The sequence below is a fragment of the Capricornis sumatraensis genome, chromosome 4, assembly GCF_032405125.1.
Source record: "Capricornis sumatraensis isolate serow.1 chromosome 4, serow.2, whole genome shotgun sequence".
Lineage (NCBI taxonomy): Eukaryota > Metazoa > Chordata > Mammalia > Artiodactyla > Bovidae > Capricornis > Capricornis sumatraensis.
This window is the reverse complement of record NC_091072.1, coordinates 108,780,196-108,800,935: the sequence shown is the minus strand read 5'-3', so window position 1 is coordinate 108,800,935 and position 20,740 is coordinate 108,780,196. Positions and strand designations below refer to the sequence as shown.

General features: G+C 40.6%; 1 protein-coding gene across 1 annotated transcript in view; it reads right to left on the bottom strand.

Moving 5' to 3' along the window:
* The window catches only part of ANO4 (anoctamin 4), a 216,837-nt gene that overhangs the window by 82,857 nt on the left and 113,240 nt on the right, over positions 1-20,740 (bottom strand). Inside the window, exons 8-10 of the mRNA XM_068971475.1 lie at positions 11,350-11,456; positions 4,790-4,845; positions 1,904-2,025 (exon numbers count right to left, since the gene is read on the bottom strand). Of these exons, the coding sequence (XP_068827576.1) occupies positions 1,904-2,025; positions 4,790-4,845; positions 11,350-11,456 (285 nt within the window). The remainder of the gene's footprint in view (positions 1-1,903; positions 2,026-4,789; positions 4,846-11,349; positions 11,457-20,740) is intronic.

Here is a 20,740-nt window from a genome sequence, read left to right as displayed (position 1 = left end):
GGAGATCAAACCAGTCAATCCTAGAGGAAATCAACCCTGAATATTCATTGGATGGACTGATACTGAAGCTGAAGCTCCAATACTTTGGCCACCTGATGTGAAGAGCCAACTCATTGGAAAATACCCAGATCCTGGGAAAGATTGAGGGCAGGAGAAGAAGCGGGCAACAGAGGATGAGATGGTTGGATGGCATCACTGACTCAATGGACATGGGTTTGAGCACACTCTGGGAGATAGTGAAGGACAGGGAAGCCTGGTGCACTGCAGTTCATGGGGTTTGCAAAGAGTTGGACAGAACTTCGTGACTGAACAACAACAACACATTTTGTCTCCAGGGTAGAGAATGTTGTGGAAGGGCCAGAGAGGAAAAAGGAAGACCAGGTAGAGGAAAACAGTCATAGTCCAGGTCACAGGTGAAGGCAGTGGTGGCAGAGGAGATACTCGGTGTGATTTGAGAGATGTGGAGGAAGCAAAAGCTAGATATAGGGCAGGAACTATTTAAGATATGTGATCCCCTAGTTGCTCAACAACATCATTCCATTCAAATCTTGCTTGTGTTTTTCATGCCCCTTCTCCTTGGCCAACACCAATCCCACTGCTCTTCTAGGCCTCGGCTCTACGGAGCCTTACACGGGGCACTGGCCCAGATCCATCCTTCCATTTTTCCTAATTGCTGTCAAACTTTTGGCCTCTGTCACACATGCTACCAAATTATGCAAAGCCTTGTTTTCCAGTTGTTTCAAGTTTGCAGGGCTGGTTTTCTTGAAGGAAACCATGCATTTCTCAAAGCCAGAGACCATGGGTTCTCTGTTTTTGCCAAAGGCACTTAGTTTTGTACTAGGAACACAATGGATAGTTAATTAATACTCATCAAAAAATTGCAAAATCTTAATCAAGTAACTGTCATGGATGGGAGATGCTTTGCCAGGACTGACTTTGATTTTTCCCCCCCTTCTATTCTATCACATATTGAGACTGGTCGAAAGTAAATGGTCTCATCTCAGAAAATATTTTTCACTTTCTCAGGTCATGGGGATCATTTGTTACTCACACCCAGAAGGGGTCACAATTCATCAATGTCATTGGCTCAACAAGAGCAAACCCTTGTAACAAGGACTCTGGAAGGAAGAATGACTACCCAGTGAGACGAAATGTAAGGTGAGTTGTCTTATTATTTCATTTTCCTCTGGGCTCATTTTTTTAAGGGCTCAGGGAAAAGTGATATTAATCCACCTAGTCTAAGAAATAAAGTATGATTTTCTTTTTAATAAGGAATCAATGACATATGGATTGTCATTACCCAATCTGAATTATCAGTCTCTACACAGAATAAACACTGCCATGGCAGAATATTGGGCACATATAGACCATTAAAGGACATCCATTTTCAATGCATGATTATCTCAAGTTAAAAGCAGATACTTTTTTGACCTGTGGAATTAAAACAATCTTTAAAGGTTATTAGTTTGAAATGAAAATGAAAGTAAGCCTAAAATTTATTAGAATGACAGCACCCTCTATTTCCTATTTGCCCAAGAGTTACTAATACTCCATTGTCATTAACACATGTAAGCAGTGTTACCTCTCAACAATCTTTGATACGCTGTCACTAACAGTCACGTGGGTGATCAGCTTCTTACAGAATCCTGTGAGAGGCCTGGTTTAATCTCACACACCCCTTTCTAAGTCCCTTTTAGAGGAAACACCAGCCTCAGCAGAAGGAGGTCAGGTTTACCGAGAACAATCCATGTCCTCTGATGAGCTGCCTCTTGGGAAGAAGTCCAATTTGAGTGTCAGCTGTGCATCTCAGTTTGTTTTTCCCCCAGTGTTGGCTTGTCCCAGCTCACAGCCTGCCCTAATTATTCTGCGTAAGCTTTATAGTCACAGCTGGTTAAGAACTCACCTTACAAGATCCAAAGGCTGGTATTTATACCACACACCCCAGGACGCCCAGCACTCATAGAGCAGATGTCGGTGGTTTACCGCTCCGTGGGTTCTAATGGAGTTTTTACTTCTGTAACTTCCCTGCATAAAAACACCATGGCCGCTGAGGTAATACCCACAAAAGCCAAGAGCAAAAACTGACAGTGATGCTAGTTCTTTTTGTTTTTATCTTTTTAAGGTAGAAGATACTCTGTATGATACTATAATTGTTGATGCATGTTTATTATACATTTGTTTAAACTCAAAGAATGTATGGAATACAACACCAAGAGTCAGCCCTAAAATAAACTATGAAGTTTGGTTGGTTATGATGGTTCAATGTAGACTCATTAATTAAAACAAATGTTCCCCTCTGATGGGGGATACTGGGAGAAGCCATGCATGTAAGGGAGCTGTAATACTAGTTTTTATGGCAAGAGTAGCAATAGGGATGATATAAGGACAGATCCATTCTATTGAAGGGAAAAGAGTAGGATTAGTTATTCCAGACATAATTTTGATGTTGATGCCATGCAGTAAAAAGCCCATGCTTGCTAGAATCACGCAGGTCTGCACTGAGTTCAAAGGCAGTTCTGTTACTTTTTAGCTAGGATATCTAAAACTCTCTGAGCCTTGGATTCCCAGTTCACAGTGGAACTAACAACATCTGCCTCACTGGGCTTCTTCTGTGATTTGAATGAACAGAGCATCTTGCCCAGAGGCCATGCCCAAGACTTAGGAGTTCTCTTTCCTGCTTGTCTCAAGACTAAAATATCAATAGTTGGTAAACAGCTTGTCACATGGCCTTGTGACCAAGGGCAGAAAATTTTACAATGTAACAGTTGTAAGTCACCTCAAATTTACAATAATTCAAATATAATTTGACATCCTCATGGAACAAATGAGGATACCATGGGTCAGAGGAGTAGGCTTTTTTTTTTTTAAGTTCAGTTAGTGTTAATGCTAGTTTCACCAACAGAAAAGGCATGCTGTCTGGAGGTAAGCTATTGACATTTTAACTTGAGAAATCCTTTCTTAGGAGGAAGTGAACAGGCCTGAGAGACAAGGAACTCACTCAAGTTCTAGTCTCAGCTCAACTACCAACTCACTCCGTAACCGGGGGTGGGCTAAGCTTTCTCTGAACCTCTATTTAAGTTTTCATCATAAAACAAGGCAACCAGAGCTGCCCTTCCTGCCTCTGAAGGTTGTTATGCGGTCAAATACTATGAGGAGGTTAAACTGAGAGCGAAGTTCAAAAGAGCGATTATGTTATTACTGCAGCTGCAGTTACTAACTGGAAAATTCTCTTTTCATACAATGCAGGGATTTAGCAAGATGTGAAAACCACAGAGAAGGCCTGGAGTTATTCTGGGTTTTCACAGTTGCATCTCCTCAGATATCGGCAAGCCCACCACCCACTCGTCTGCATCGAGACTCTGTCCACCCCCAACTGTTCAACACTGCCCTTACTGTGGGCAAGGGGTAGGCAGCGGAAGAATGCAGTTCTCTCTGAAACCCTTTATTGGGGCAATGCCAACTAATAACCACATGGTATCCTCTGGGGACATGTGTCTTTCGAGTTCAGAAACACCTGTGTGCGGCTCGAGAAAACTTTTGTGTCAAAATGTTTGCTTCTATCACACAAAAAGGATCATTCCAAAAAGGTTTCATGACTGTCTGTTAATGGGTCTCGGATCTAAGCCTCTAGTTTTCTTAATGAAAAAGGTTTTAAAAATTTCACTAAATACTCTGTGGTGACCTCAACACAAAAAGGAGGGAATTTATGTATCCGTATAGATGATTCATTTTGCTGTATAGTAGAAATGAACGCAACATTGTAAAGCAACTATACTCTAATAAAAAAAAATAACAAAAAAATTGTATACCACCTTCTCTATCCTCCTGATGTTTAAAACCAAGAGAAGAAACTCCATAAGCCATATAAGAAATATATTTTGGGAAGACCTGCCATTGGTGGGTAGCTGGAACTATCCTCCAAGCCTAACTGACAAACCATTAACATTGTTTCTAATAGAAGATTGTTAAGAAAATCTAATAGTAATTTCACCCTGCCACTGTGTGAGGTCTTAGAGGACACTGGCTATGATACTTATCTTTGTGTTCTTGGTGTCATACTATGACCGGTATGGAGTAGATACCATGAAAATTACACTAATCTCTCACCAATCATGAGAATTATGGCCCTGAAAACCCATATATGCAAAGAGAATTATCGATTAAATTACCATATATGTAAAGATAATTCTGGATTAAATTACCTAAAATCTAATGGGAAAAATAGAGGTAAGGGTAATTACAGTTACATTTATAAATGTCCTTATAGATGACAAAGATTGTGCAGTAAAAAAGGAGAATATAAAAATTTATACATCTTAAATAAACAACAATAAGTACACTACTATTAATTTCCATTTATCATCATTTAGTTACTAGAGTCTTCACAAGATGGCTTCCTCCCACTCTTTAAGGATTAGCTATAAATTTTTTGTTGTTGTTGCAGAGACTATATATTTCAGAGACATTTTCCCCCTGGGTCCAGCACATCATGCAAATTTTCAATGCCTCTTTAATTTTATGACTTGGAGTCCCTCAGCCATTCTTCTAAATTCATGCTGAGTGACTCTTGATTCAAGTACTCTTGCAGTTACATAAAAAAGATATGGAGAAATAAATCTGTGCTGGGTGAGAGATGTAACAATGCAAGTAGGGCCTCCCCATCTACTCACTGAACAAATCAGACTCATTCTAAACAAATGTCGTATCAATGAATGCAATTAATGACTATCCCCAGAAGCTGATTTAACAACAAGGAATTGACAGAAAAGGAGAAAAGTCAGGACAATACCTCGTGCAGAGGAAATGCAGCTTCATAGGAGCCATTAGTAAGCAAACGATTCAGACCTACAACAATAAAAAAGTCCAAAGTGAATCCACACTGTTTAAATCCTCCTAATGTAAGAGTAATGTAAAGGTTATACTTTTTGGAGAAAACAATCTATATCTTCAAAAGTAGTTCAAATACTTTTAGGGGACAACAGTTTAGAAAGTTTTGCTATCTGCTAGGAAACTAGAACCAAAGACTAGAAAATTAAGTTTTTATATAGGAAAAACATGATGAAGCATACCCAGCATAGTGCTTGGCATAGAGAAGGGAGCACGCTTGGAGAAGTGGATGAATTAATCACACCAAAAAGATGACTTTCCACCTGAGCTCTCCTATTTTCATCCAGAAGCTTCAAAATGGACAAAGCCAACTCCTTTGCATTGGGCTAGTTGGATGACTTTGTAAAGTCCTCTTGTTCTCAGCCCTCAACTGTCTCATCCATAAAGCGGGGGAAGGATATTGGACATGTGGATTTGCAATGGTTTTATTGGTCAGATATAAACCACAGTTTCCACCCACACTTAAGGGGAAGGGATTACACATTCAGGAGTCATCCCAGCCTGTGTCTATCACAGGTTTATGAATTTGATTTTTTTCAAAGAATCAGCTTTTGGTTTCATTGATTTTTCTCTATTTTTTCCATTTCATTGATTTCTTCTGATTTTTATTATTTCATCTACCAACTTTAGACTAGTTTAATTTCCTTCCCTAACCCCTAGTTTCTTAAGGTAGGAGAGGTCATTAATTTGGGACCATTTCTTTTCGCATATATGCATATGGTGCTATAAATTTCTCCCTGTACTGCACACTTTTTGATACACTATTTTTTCACTTTCACCGAATACAGCAACTTTCTGATTTCCCTTTTGATTTCTCTTATTCATAAGTCTTTTAAAAATACATTATTTGGTTTTAAATATTTGTAAGTTTTCCAGAGATGATCTTATTGATATCTAATTTAATTCCACTGTGGTCAAAGAATTATTGTCTTATTTTATGTCCCTCAAGTATAGTCTCTTGGTAATACTCTGTGTTCACTTTAATAAATTGGGTATTCTGCTGGTGGTGGTAGAGGGGTCTAAAAGATCAATTAATTTCATTGATAATGTTTAGGTCTTCTAACCTCCACTGATTTTCTGTCTACTTGTTCTATTAACTATTGAAAAAGTGGTATTGAAATCTCTGACTATAACTGTGGACTTGCCTATTTCTCTTAGCAGTTCTATCAGTTTTTACTTTGCAGTTTGGAGCTCTGTTATTAAGTGCATAAACATTTAGGATTTCTATGTTTTCCAGATGCACTGACTCCATCATTTTAGAATAGCCTTCTTTATCCCTGGTAGTATTCTTTGCTCTGAAATCTAATTTGTCTGATATCAGTATAGGCCTTTGAGCTTGCTTTTGGTTAGCATAGTATATATCTTTTTTGATTCTTTTACTTTAAGCTATTTCTGTCTTTAAAGAGTGTTTTTTGCATGCAGCAAAAAAAAAAAATAGGTCTTGCTTTATTATTTAATGTCAACTTCTGAATTCTGGATTGGGATTTTCAAACCATCTATATTTAATGCTTATTGAATTATGAGGTGCTCTACTAGTCTCATTGGCACTCCCTTTGGGTTGCTCTTTCTCTGGCCTTGGGTAGTTTTCTGATGTGTGTGCTAGTCAGTACTCTAAATACTTGAGGAGGCTCTCTGCAGATCTTCAGGGTTCTCCGTGAAGCTCTCTGTTTTCTGGTGTATTGCCCTGTGAACTCTGGTGGCCTTGGTCTCCTGGACTCTCAACAACATCTTTTCGACTTGGGGAGTCTACTAGGTTCTGTGCGGGTTCTTTTCCCTCTGCTGCTGTCTAGAAATCATCTCAAGAGAGGAAGCTGGGGCAACTGTAGGGTTCACCTCATTTGTTTTCTGTCTCTCAAGGATCCCTGTTCTTGGCTGCCCAGTGCTCAGTGTCTTGAAAATAGTTGTCTCATACATTTTGTCTTTTCTTTTCTGATTGTTTCAGGTAGCAGAGTAATCTTGTGCCTGTTACTCCATCTTGGCCAGAAGTGGAAGTATAATGTTCTGATCTTTAAAGTTTCTCTCAGATCAAGAGTGATACTACTTCCTAAAATGTACTTCAAAGAAGATGACTGGAAGGATGTCTCTCAAGCAGCTTTTAGATGAGTGCTCTCCATGTTTCAGATCCTGATTAGAGGCCAGAGGCTTAGCCTAACTGGAAAATGAAACATGCACTGATTCACTTTTTATTGATGGAGGATCAATCAATGTTTAGGTACTTTTAATCATGGTAACATGATTAAATGTATTTTAAGATGCTTTGACATTAACTCTAAATGCCTAAGAAAGACGCCTGAAGTATAAATACCCATAGGGCTTTGTCTAGCACAGAGGAGGCACTGGATAAATACCTTTGTAATGAATGAACAAATGATTGATTATGTAGAAAACTTTGACTTCCTGGAGATTCTATCAAGAATTCTACATATATCATCAATCACTTTCAGATATCTCAGATAATAGCAAAAGATTCATAGGGACCTAATAAGAGACTTCTGATGATGACTCTTGTGAATTTGTGATAATTTATCAAAGTCCTGAAAAATGAGAAAACGGTTAATATTTAAAGTCTTCCCCTTTGAGCATCAGTTTTGAAACTACAAATTAATAAGATTTATTTTATGTACTTATACCGTTAAATAAGTCTTTTTATCTATTAATTGCTCTGTTTTGAAAATGGAATTCACTAGGTTTGATTTTCAGAGTTGTAATAATCTGAGTGAAGTCGAAAAACTTATATTGTGGTAGTTTTTGCTCCACTGAAATACCCTCATAGATCATGTCTACAAACCATATTTTTGTATTATCTCTAATCCATGTTGACCCATGCAAGATGCCGCTTTCAGAAAGAGTTTCAGCCAGAAAATAACATAAGGTAAACATTAATTCTATTGATGAATTAAATTTTCTTATAACATGTTTCTTTTAATTATGAAACTGAAGATGATAATGAAACATTGGGTCAACAGAGCATTTATACTTGAACTTCAAATTTTTCATCATAATGTCTGATCCTTGGTTAGTAATTTACTTTGTGGTTGGTTATTTCTAACTAGACATTTTTTCAGTTTCTCACTGATTTTCAAAGCACTGGGGTTCTTGATAGATTTCTTCTTTCATCAAATAAGAGAAATTTTTACAACAATCATATCTTACTAGTAACAATACTACATTTCCTGTGTTTTTTCAGAACATTTACAAATCATTCTCGCTGCCCTTTTTCTGTCTCCATCTTGACGAGCTATAAAAATAACCCACATTTTTAGCTGCAAAAATTTAAGCACAATGATTGCTGTATGGCCTCACTGTATAGTCTTTGACTGCGTAAGAATGCTGATGGTTAGACACTGATCATGTTTAAAAGATTTTCAATTTGGTTCAACAAGCAATCTGCCTGTATGCCACATACTGTGCTAGGCAATGATGATACAAAGACAAATATGGCAACTCATTTATAACTGAGAAGCTTATTATCTAGACTAGCAGTTTTTAACTGCAGATTCTAAACACCCTAGTATATTATAATGAGTTGTGAGGTATGCTAATATTACACTACCAGTATTAGTGAAGAGACTGGTTTTAAAAATTCTTTGCATGTTATGAAATAATTCAGAATAGCTACTGCCCTAATCTACTACTACTTCACTTCTACTCACTTGTTTTCTAGTATGTTCCTGCTATGCTGTTAACCGAGAAAAAGATGGGAAAAAATGTATGTGTAGCATATCCTAAGTTTGCTAAAAAAAAAAAATCACATGGACAAATGAGGTATAAAGATGAAGAGTAATTAACATAATATTTAAGTTATTCAGGACACAAAATGTTAACATTGGTTCTCTTTAGTTGGTAGAATTTTCATTGTCATTGAAAGCAAATAATTCAAGATAATAAAAGAAGAGTTGTACATGGCTAATTACCATATAGACTGTAAAAATAATTTCCATAGAAATTCAGAAGAAGAAAAGACTCCTCTGAGCTGGAATGGCCATGGAGGACATTATGAAGAGGATGTGTCTCAAGGATGGATGACTGCTGCAGAGAATTTAAGGACGTGCTAACCCATAACCCTATGTAAGTCAAGAAAGTGCTAAATCTGGCTCAATGTCACCATACCCACCTACACTGACTCTCACTGAACATACTATTCCAGGTGTATTCAGATCTGGACCACGTATCTGATTCTCCCTATTATATTTTAATTTATACAGCTTGCAATCAAAGTAGTCTTTGGCAGCTTCACCGTACTAGTGACTCACACTTGCATTCAACTAAACCTCCCAAGTTTGTCCCGCTTTATGATGTGTTGAGTAATATTTCTCCCACACGGTACCAAGGTAGCTATTTTGCTGAATTTGAGTATAGCACTTAACATTTACAAACTATTGAAAGTCATCTTTCAGATGTGGCTGAGATTTCCAGATCACTGAGCTCTTTCAGGATCCTAACCTCAAGTGACTAACACGGTGCATCCTTCCAGTCTCCACTCCACCTGAAAGCCTGGTGAGCAAACTGTTTAGGCTCTGTGCCAGTCATCAGTTGACTGCTCCTTAGCTTTGCAGTAATGGAGTTGGACCCTGTAAATATTTCTCGTTTGCCAGAAGCTGCAGTGTTAAGCTTTGTCAGTAGAAGGCCCTAGAGGGATAGTAGGGGAGGGAGGAGTTTGTTTTCCTGGTACTAGTATGCTCCTCCCAGCAGGCTTCTGCAACTCATAGCTTCTATGGAACCCGGCACATGTAGTTCATGGTAGCCAGCAGCCCTGGGATCTCCTCAAGGGCAGGTGGGCCTTTGAACAGCTTCATAGGATGATGACGCTGGGCAACATCTCCCAATGAAGGGGTTCCTTTGGAACCCCTCTAAGCCAGCTTCTCCCAGAACTTGAGAGGGCGGATTCACAGAGAATCCTGCTGGCACAGAAACCCCAGCAAACTGCTCTGCTATGCTCTCCAATGATCCACAACTGCAACCCTTCTAACAAGGTCTCCATCTCAGCTTTGGTGTGGGGCATCTTCTCCTCTATTCTTTAGAACTCTTCTTGCTCTTTACTAGTCAGTCCTCCATTACTCCAAACCTCCATCACAGTTACTTATTTACATTAACTTTTCCTGTTCAAGGAAAAGTAATCAAACTGATAGTTTGGTTGGTAAAGAATCCACCTGCAATGCAGGAGACCCCAGTTCAATTCTTGGGTTGGGAAGATCTGCTGGAGAAGGGATAGGCACCCACTCCAGCATTCTTGGGCTTCCCTTGTGGCTCAGTTTGTAAAGAATCCACCTGCAATGCGGGAGACCTGGGTTGGATCCCTGGGTTGGGAAGATCCCCTGGAGAAGGGAAAGGCTACCCACTCCAGTATTCTGGCCTGGAGAATTCCATGGACTGTATAGTCCATGGGTTGCAGAGTCAGACAGGACAGAGTGACTTTTACTTTCACTTTCCTGTTCAAATTCTGTGTGATTTTTTTAATCTCTTGATTAGACCACGAGTGACATAGGTCATCATTCAAAGCATAAATAAAAATCTTGCTGGGACAGAGATATGGACAAAGCTCCCCAAATCTTCCTAGTATATAGTAATCTACTTAATAAGGCAGGAAATTTGGTAATATATTATGGAGAGATTCTCACACAAATATCCCCAGTGTAATATGTGGAGGTTATTTGCTGGGGGTGGTGATTATTTGGAGAATTTACTTATGTGTAACAGCTCCCTGTGCCTGCTTCCGCATCTTTCCACACACTGGCTCCCTCTTGTCATTCAGGTTTTAGTTCAAATTCCAGCTTCTCAGACGAGCATTCCCTGACCACGCCATCTCAGCATGATCTCTACCCCCTAGTCAATCTCTATAACATTATCCGTTTCAATTTCTTCATGTTATGTACTGTATTTACTTATTTATTGTCTGTTCTGAACTTCTTGAACATACACTGCAGGAGAGAACTGTGCTCATCTCCCTAACATCTTGCTCAGTGCCTGGCGCACAATGCATGCTAAGTCACTTCAGTTGTGTCTGACTCTCTGCGATCCTGTGGACTGTAGCCCACGAGGTTCCTCTGTCCATGGCATTCTCCAGGCAAGAATATTGGAGTGGGTTGCCATGCTCTCCCTCCAGGGGATCCTCCTGACTCAGGGATCGAACCGGGGTCTCTTACATCTCCTGCATTGGCAGGCAGGTTCTTTACCACTAGCACCACCTGGGAAGCCCATCTGGCACAAAATGGGCACTCCTTAAATATTTGTTGAACTGAGAGCACTTTTCCATGGTCTAAGATAAATGAGATGATGTGTTATCTTTTAAAAAGCAATCTATTAAGGTTTCACACTTCTGAGTTATCCATCAAGGAACTGTGCAGTTAGAGACTTTATAAATCACAAGCATTTCTAGAATTGATATCAATGTAATAAAACCAAAGGGAAAAGTCTGTAATCCTCCAAATCAAATGTAACTTGTTATACTGATATACTACTTACCAATTTTGTTTTTTCCTTCTTCATACTTTATTCTTTGTAAAATATGATGTACAATTCTACTTCTTGTGGCATTGTTGAAGAAAGTGTCTTTGTTGTGTATGATGAAGCTGTACACACATATTGAAAACACAAGTTAAGGATTAATTGGAGCTGAGGGATCTAATCTTTGATATAATTTGGTGTGACTAGAGAGCTATGTCTTCCATCTGTCACAGAGAGGGTAAGTCTGGAATAGCATGAGGAATCCCCCTCCCCTCGACCCCAAGATCACACCAGAGGCAAGAGGCTCATGAATCTTAGCAGTTTTGGTTCTCAACCTCCCAGTCATGTATATCACTGTGTTAGGAAAGGGCTGGAGCTAAATACAATTAAGAAACTTGCAACTAATAACAAGTCCATGCCTCACATCCTGTTTTTTCCCTCAGTAAGGTCATCAGATAAATTCAACTAAAAATTCATTTTGCTTTTATCTCCTTTTGTCTTCCACTTCATCCTCTCCCATGTCGTAATCACATGATTTTTCAGGAATGTTAACATCTGAAACTGGCGTGGGTGATGGACACAGGTCTTAGGTAATCGCTCTGGCCTGGCTCAGGGCTGAGTCACTAGAAACTGCCTCTGTCCGTTCTTTTCCCACCTTCTCTCCTGGATGGACCACCCCTCTTCTACAGCACATACTTAAGACTGCTTCTCTCTTAGCCAAAGGCCCATCTGGCCTCCACTGTTTCTCACAGGACTCATATGAGCACACACACACACAACACTGAGTTTCCTGGTAGGTATTCCTACCCTAAGCCAACAGATAGAGCTTCCAGGACCACACAATGCAGCATGAAATGGTCAGGCCTTCCCCACCCAGTAATGAGTTAAATGGTCAAATACAAGAGATACTGAAAGTATAATTACTTCATAAGTTATAGTTTATTACCTCAGCAGACTTTTATTCAGTATGTTGCATGAACTGGACACTATGTAAGGCTTATCAATAGTGGCAGTCATTGCCCTCAAGACTCAACTCAGAAGTCGCTTTCCTTAGCAGGTCTCCCAACCCCTCCGGCCACTCTTTTGCCCTCCAAGGAGTTTACTATTCATTCTCTCCTCTAAGCTCTTTTTTATCTTGCAAACACATCAATTTACTGATCATTCTGTATAGCCATATATTTATTTTCATTAATGAATTCAGTAAATGGTTATGGAGAACACTCTGTAGGGTAATGATTATCCAGTGGGAAAAAAAGTAGATAAAATCTTTGACCTTGAGAGGCTTACAGTCTAGTGGGAAAGATAAACCACAAAGGAAAGGAACATGAGGAAGATATGGGCAGAATCAACCTCCTTGTTCATGCCTTTTCCCACATAAGACAAAAGGCTGAACTATAGTAATTTCTGTAGCCCCAGGAGCTAGTGAGTGGCTGCTGCGGCTAAGTCACTTCAGTCGTGTCCAACTCTGTGCGACCCCATAGACGGCAGCCCACCAGGCTCCCCAGTCCCTGGGATTCTCCAGGCAAGAACACTGGAGTGGGTTGCCATTTCCTTCTCCAACGCATGAAAGTGAAAAGTGAAAGTGAAGTCACTCAGTCATGGCCGACTCTTAGCGACTCCATGGACTGCAGCCTACCAGGCTCCTCTGTCCATGGGATTTTCGAGGCAAGAGTACTGGAGTGGGGTGCCATTGCCTTCTCCAAGTGAGTGGCTAGTACACAGTAAAGGTATAGGTTTTTGAATAGGAGTAAGAGAGGGTTTGTGTGAATTTATGTTGGAAATTGCTGTTAATTTTTTAAAAATAAGATGAATTCCTGGGATTTACTCAAGTCATCTAAAAACTGGCCTACAGAAAGAGTGGTCCAGGCATGGCGTTTGACAGTGGAACAGAATTGAGGATGTGAGATTGGGATAAAGGAGAAAAAAGCCAGAGAATATGAAGACAAAATGTAAATCACATGGATGGATTCCTTGGATAAGAGCTTTCTGTTCGCTTCTATTGCACTTATCTTACATTCGGTTATGGAATTTACTTCTCAGAATAAAGTAACTTGACTTGATACAGGAGAGATAAATGCTTTGTGAGAAAGCAGCAGCATTTGTCTTATCTCTTCTCTAGGGTTATCTGAAAACATTTTATGGCGTCAAAGAGGAAGAGGGGAAAACTGAGAGTTACAGCAAATGTAGTCCCTTTTATCTTATTCCCCTCTCCTTTTTCACCTTATTTGAGATAGACTATTACATTTTAACACCCATAAAGATGTCATAAAGAAGTAGACAACAAATAAAAAAATCTGTTTTGACTCACATTTTAAATAACTGAAAGCTGATAAGCATAACCATGCTTGACAAGACAATTCCGGACTAAAAGCCCATGTCTCTTGCTCCTCCATTAAATGATTTTCTGCTTCCTTTTTTTTTTTTTTTAATAGCATTGCATTACATTTTGTGAGCTCATGTAATCATTCTCTGTAATAAGCATCACAGGCGAACCTCACAATTTTCTTTTCCTCTCCTTTACATCTAGGTCATACCTGGATCCTAGAGATTCTATAATGGGAACAAATATAGAGAACCTGTGCTGCCGGCCACCAGCTCCAGATATGTTAACTCATGCCATGCTTACAATAACCTGGGAGGAAAGTACTTTATAGCCCCCACATTACAGGAATAGAATCAGAGAGGTTAAGTGATGTACCCAGTGTCACTCAGCTAATAAGAGGCAGAGCCCAGGTGTAAACTCAGGGTGTCTGGCTCCAGAGCTCTCATCTTATCCATGCCACTCACCCGCCTCCCTGGGACAAACTTCTGACTCCTGGAGGTCAGTTCTGCTGGAACTGTTCTCCTTGCTTCTTACTTATCCTTAGAGCCACAGCTCAGGTCATATCTCCCTCCAAAAGTCTTCCCTGACCCCCCACCCTCACCCTGAAAAGTATTATGGTGCTTGCTACAAAAAGAGAAGGAAGCATAAAACCATTTCATGGAGGAGGGATATGAGCTTTTAGTTCCAACATCACTCCTGCTTCCCCTTAAGACTTGGAAGTGAGATTGACCTCAACCTGCACCCCAGCTTTGTCACTTACTATGGGGTGTTGGGACCATCACTCAACTTCCCTGGGTCTCAGTTTCCTCATCCGTGGGATGGGATAAAACTGGAATCATCCTCCAATAAGATTTTTGCAGAGTTAGGTGAGATGATGGAGAAGGCAATGGCAACCCACTCCAGTACTCTTGCCTGGAAGATCCCATGGACGGAGGAGCCTGGTGGACTGCAGTCCATGGGGTTGCGAAGAGTTGGACATGACTGAGCGACTTCACTTTCACTTTTCACTTTCATGCATTGGAGAAGGAAATGGCAACCCACTCCCGTACTCTTGCCTGGAGAATCCCAGGGATGGTGGAGCCTGGTGGGCTGCTGGAGCCTGGTGGGCTGCCGCCTATGGGGTTGCAGAGTCGGACATGACTGAAGCGACTTAGCAGCAGCAGCAGCAGGTGAGATGATGAGCACTGCTGAGCCCTGTCTGGCATTTAATAGGCTCTCAGAGTCAGCTGTTACCACTCTTCTTGTTTCTGTAACTTTTATATAGAACTTTTCTGCTTACGTGACTTTTCTGTGTGAGCTTCTTTAGAGCAGGGACTGGCCACGTGCATCTTTATTTCCAGTACTAGTACAGGGCTTGGCATGTGACAAGCTCTTAAAGTTGGGCTCAGTGAGAACAAATGAGATCTTCCGAAGACCCTTAGTTAATATGGGGGCCTGCTCCTGTGCTTAGTTGCTCAGTCATGTCCAACTCTTTGTGGCCCCATGAACTTTAGCCCACCAAGCTTGTCTGTCCATGGGGATTCTCCAGGCAAGAATACTGGAGTGGGTTGCCATGCCCTCCTCCAGGGGATCTTCCCAAGCCAGGGATCAAACCCAGGTCTCCTGCATTGCAGGCGGATTCTTTACCGTCTGAGACACCAGGGAAGCCCACTATGGGGGTCTAGGAAACTAAATCCGGAGAAGGCAATGGCACCCCACTCCAGTACTCTTGCCTGGAAAATCTCACGGATGGAGGAGCCTGGTGGGCTGCAGTCCATGGGGTGGCTAAGAGTCGGACTCGGCTGAGCGACTTCACTTTCACTTTTCACTTTCATGCACTGGAGAAGGAAATGACAACCCACTCCAGTGTTCTTGCCTGGAGAATCCCAGGGACGGGGGAGCTGCCATCTATGAGGTCGCACAGAGTCGGACACGACTGAGGTGACTTAGCGGCAGCAGCAGGAGACTAAATCTCATCTCATTAGACCTTTACCTCCATGCCTGCTTCCTATGAATCTTTCTACCTACTACTTCTCTCCAGCTACCACATGAACCACTCTCTCCATGTTACTTGTCTAAGGATATTCTTGTAGTGCATGGAGCCATCTCACTTTTTCTGTCATTCCTTCAAGCTGGAGGGTTAAGAGGAAGAACAGTGATGATGTCCCGCATCATGATTCTCAAGCTTCTCTTAGCCACTTACAAAACAACCCTCTCCAAATGAAATCAGACACAAACACATGCATGCATGAACCACACACCGTGGAAGCTGAGCTGTTTTGACAAACCTAAGACCTGATGCTTAGTCTGTGAGGTATCAGGACTCTACCCGGGCTTAGAAACTCAGCTCTGCCTTCACACATTGCTGATGGGGCAGCAAACAAGTACAAATTCTATGAGCGCACCTTGACCAGGTCTATCCGAATTACTCATATATCCTCATCACATCTCCTCTGACCTAGCGATTCCCCTCTAGAAATTTATTCTACAAGTATGCTCACCCACATGCCAAGTGACAGATGTATAAGAATGTTCATCGTGGCATGGTTTTTCATAGCAAAACTCCAGAAATGATCTAAATAATTTACCAGTGGAGGAGAGGATAATCAAATACTGGTAGAGCTCTACGATGGAACACTCTGCAGCTATAGAGAGATTAATGAAGCTCAGTGCAGATATTAAAAATCTGCAAGATACTACAGGGCAAAAACAAGATTCAGAGCAGTCACACAGCTATTTATGTCCAAAATAAAAGTGCATACATGGAAAGAAGTACGTAGACATACATACGGACATATATGTTGGCCAGTGCATCTACAGAAGGACTATGGAAGGATGTATAGACATCTGGATACACTGGTTGCCTCTGGGAAGGACTAGGTGACTGGGAAGGTAGGAAGGGAACTTCACTGTACACACTTATGAAATTTTTATCATAAGAACTACCTACAAAAAATGGACATTTTAGAAAAAAGAAAGTTTAAAGGGAAAACTGTAATTTCTCTTCTAGGTCTGTTCTTACTTGCAGATCAAACAAGAACCATTTTCGTGGTGAGGAGAGCAAAAACTGCTGAATTGGTGGAGGATCAACTATAGGATTAAGGCTCTAAACATCTATCTCCTTATCCTCCCCCCTGGAGTGATTCTGTGATACACACGAAGTCATACAATCAGCAATTCAAAACCCAAATGCCTTCCTCCAAATCTTCCCATTCTTTTGTAAAAGGAACACTGGGAGCCCAGGTCTGCTAATATGCATGTGTGTGTGAAGGGGACGTTCTCCATGCTTCCATCCTGCCCTGTGAAGGAGGCCCTGCTGACCTGCTCACTAAGTACCACGTGGGCCTGAGCCTGAAGCTCCCGCTGACTGCCCTCCAGGGTCTCTCCTCTCCTGCCTTCCCTGGAGGAGAACAGCTCTCGATTTTTACTTGGGGAGGCGCCAATCTCCTTTCCTCCAAAATGGAAGGTTAGGGTTAGGAATATGCTGTGAAACTGAGGCTTAACTCCAGACCACCTGGAGCTGTGGTCTCTAGAGACCCACTGAATGTTGCAGAAACTGTCCGATTATATCACAGGTAAATTTTACTTTTTTCCCTCTAACTTAAAGATTCTGAAAATCAGCTTTATTTTATAATTATGGTTTCTTTGTAATTGTTACTACTTTGGGGAAAATAAAGGCAATGAAGAGGTTTTTTTAAAATTTGGCTTAATGCCTATTTTATGAAATTTCTGCGATTGGTAAAAATAAACAACGGTCCTCCAAGGTATGAAAATCTCCATGGTTTAAAACTTCAGGTGGAAACTTCCTCAAAAAGCATTTAACTACCTATAGGTGGTGCTGTCTAATTACGTTAGATTTATAGCTACATTATTGACTTATAAATTAAAACTCTAAGACATACGGTAAAGAAAGAAATAGAACCAGATAATTAATCAGGGTATTTTTCTTGGCCCTAGAGTACAGGGGCTTGAAGCAACTGCCCCACTGGGTGTTAGGACCGCTCTGTTCCTGCTGCCCTCCATTTTGAACGGAAGCATTTATTGTAATTATCCTGGGCCCATTGCTCCTTGGGCTTCCCAGGTGGTGCAGTAGTCAAGAACGTGCCCGCCAATGCAGGAGTTACAAGAGATGAAGGTTCGATCCCTGGGTTGGAAGGATACCCTGGAGAAGGAAATGGCCACCCACTTCAGTATTCTTGCCTGGGAAATCCCACAGACAGAGGAGCCTAGTGGGCTACAGTCCATGGGGATGCAAAGAGACAGATGTGACTGAGCATGCTTGCATCCCTCCTCATGGTCTGTTGGAAACATAACAGGCAGTTAATTTGCTTTTTACATGAACAGGCCTCTTGTCCAAGAAGAACTATCCCTGAAGAGCTGCTTCCAGGGATTCTCATCCTCAGCTGAACCTGATGTTGCAACAAAAGATCCTGGACTTTGAGCCTAATGTCATATTGGGTTGAGACCTCTGGGGATCCTGAAATGGGAATGAGCATATTTTCTATGTGGGAAAAACATAAATAAATTTTATGCCAGAAGGAAGACTCTGGTGGAATGCAAAAAAAAAAAAAAAAAAAGCAGCCACAACTCCTCCCATTCCTGTATACACATCCCTTTGTGATGTGAATTTCTTGCTTCTTCCATTAAGAGGTAGAGTCTATCTCTTCACCTCTCTGAGTGAGTTTTGTGACTAGCTTTCATCACCAGAATGTGGAAGAAGTGATTTTTGTGAGCTGAGGCCCAGGCTCTGAGCACCCACTCCTGTCCATTTGGAACAAAGCCCCAAGGCTACCAACTTACAGAAGTCTGACTAGCCTCTCTGAAGATAAATGACCGCATGGAAAGAGAAACCCAGCCACAAGCATGCACCACCCACCAGACACGCAAAGGGAGATAATTTTAGACTATCCAGCCTGGAGAAGCAAAGAGATGATTTCAACCTCCTGTTGACTCCATCTGAATCCAGTGAAGAACTGATCAGGTGAACCCAGCACAAAATGCTCAAAGAATCATAAGCAAATATAACATGCATTGTTTTAAGTCAGTGAGTTTTACCCTTACATGGCAGTCGATGACCAACAGATCAGTCTTTCATGATGGCTGAAATTGTACTATTTCATAATACAAAAAAGAAAAGTGAAGGTTAATGCCTTAAGGATAAATATTTCAGGAAACTTTATTAATTAGACTTTTAAATAGACACCTCTTTTTAACAAGCAGAAACAAAGGTGATACAATTAATTGTCACTGAAAGTACATCCTGAAGTTAATGAAAATCTAAGTAGGAACAAAGCAACCAATTAATTTTTTATGTGACAAGGCCTATTTTGATAGTTTTGTGGGCTTTAGGCTACTGCAGGGCAATACCTAACTCATTTTTTTCTTGTCTGCACCATGCAGCCAAGGGATTAAACCCAGGACCTTGGCAGTGAAAGTGTCAAGCCCTAATCACTGGACAGCCAGGGAATTCCACTAACTTCTTAAGAATACTGTTATGAGTAAAAGGATAAAACGATTCTCAGACTAAATATATACTATTTATCTGATTGGTAAAAATTTTCAAACCTCTTTTTAGGTGAGAAGCTACTGGAATAAAAAGCAATGTGAGATGTTTTTATTCCAGTGGTCATTCCTAATCATACTTCACAATCTTACCTTTGCTATTTGCATATTAAATGCAAATTAAGAAATAATTGCCCTTGAGACTTTTAGGTAAAGATGGAAAATTAAACAATTGCATTCAATTTTTTTTTCTCTATTAAAACCCCATGAAAACAAGAGTAATGTTTGTTTGTGTTTAAATAAAGGTGTAACACTCAAGGGACAGGGATAGCAGAAAACAGCAGCAAAGAAGCACTGGAGTGTGAAAAGCAGACAGACATGTGGTAACAGAGTTAGGAGACCAGAAGAAGCGGAATACTAACCCAGCTCTGGGGAAAAGCAAGAAAAGCTATGTATTTATGCTACAAAATCTCAGAACTGGGACACAGTGACCTCTAGAAGTAGTCTGCAAGGGATGCTAAAGTAACTACTAGTTGAAAGTTGTTTAGGAAGATGTTAGATCCCCAGGTCCTCACTTGTACTCTAACAGAACGCTGTGCTGTGCTTAGTCACTCAGTTGTGTCCGACTGCAATCCTGTGGACTAGAGTCCCCCAGGCTCCTCTGTCCATGGGGATTCCCCAGGCATGAATACTGGCGTGGGCTGCATGCTCTCCTCCAGGGGATCTTCCCAACCCAGGGATCAAACCCAAGTCCTCTGCATTGCAGGTGGATTCTTTACCAGGTGAGCTCCTAGGGAAGCCCTCTCTAACAGAATGCTGGAGATTGTTTCTTTTTCCTTTTTTTTAATAGGATAATACAATCTCTGAACTGAAGACATTCAGGCACAGTTAGGAGTATGGGTACCATAGTAAAAACAGGAGGATCAAGTGAATATTTGCATTCTAGAAGCTGAGACTCAACTATCTTCAGCCATTTAGGCTCTAAAATGCTAGCAGCTAGGCCTTGACATTCTGGGCAGGAGACTGGCAAATACTTCTCTGGGGAATCTGACCAGCCTAAGATAAAAATAATCCAAAGATAGTGACACTAGAGACTTTAAACTGAAACCCCTCAGCCATAAGGTCCACATAAGTTGACAGTTCCCACCTTATACTCTGAACTTCTCTTATTTTGCATTTCCTATTCTTAAATATGAACAGTCATCCAAAGATTGCCAGGTATCTGAAGAAATCCATTAACATAAAAGAGAATAAAACAAAGACAAAAACACAATGAGAAAGAAATATGTTAGAGAAAATTAGACTCTTTAGAGTGATGAAACATTTAAGAAGTCTTTATGAATAAAAGCTATACATGACAAGCCCACAGCTAACATGCTCAACAGTGAAAAACTGAAGGCTTTTCTTCTAAGATCAGGAACAAGATAAGGAGGTCTACTCTCAAAACTTTTATTCAACATAGTGTTGGATATTTACTATACTTACTGTGATGATCATTTCATGATGTAAGTTAAATCATTATGCTATACACATTATATACTGCTATATTTCAATTACATCTTAATAACTGGAAAAAAAAAAGGAAAAGAAACACCAAATTCCCCC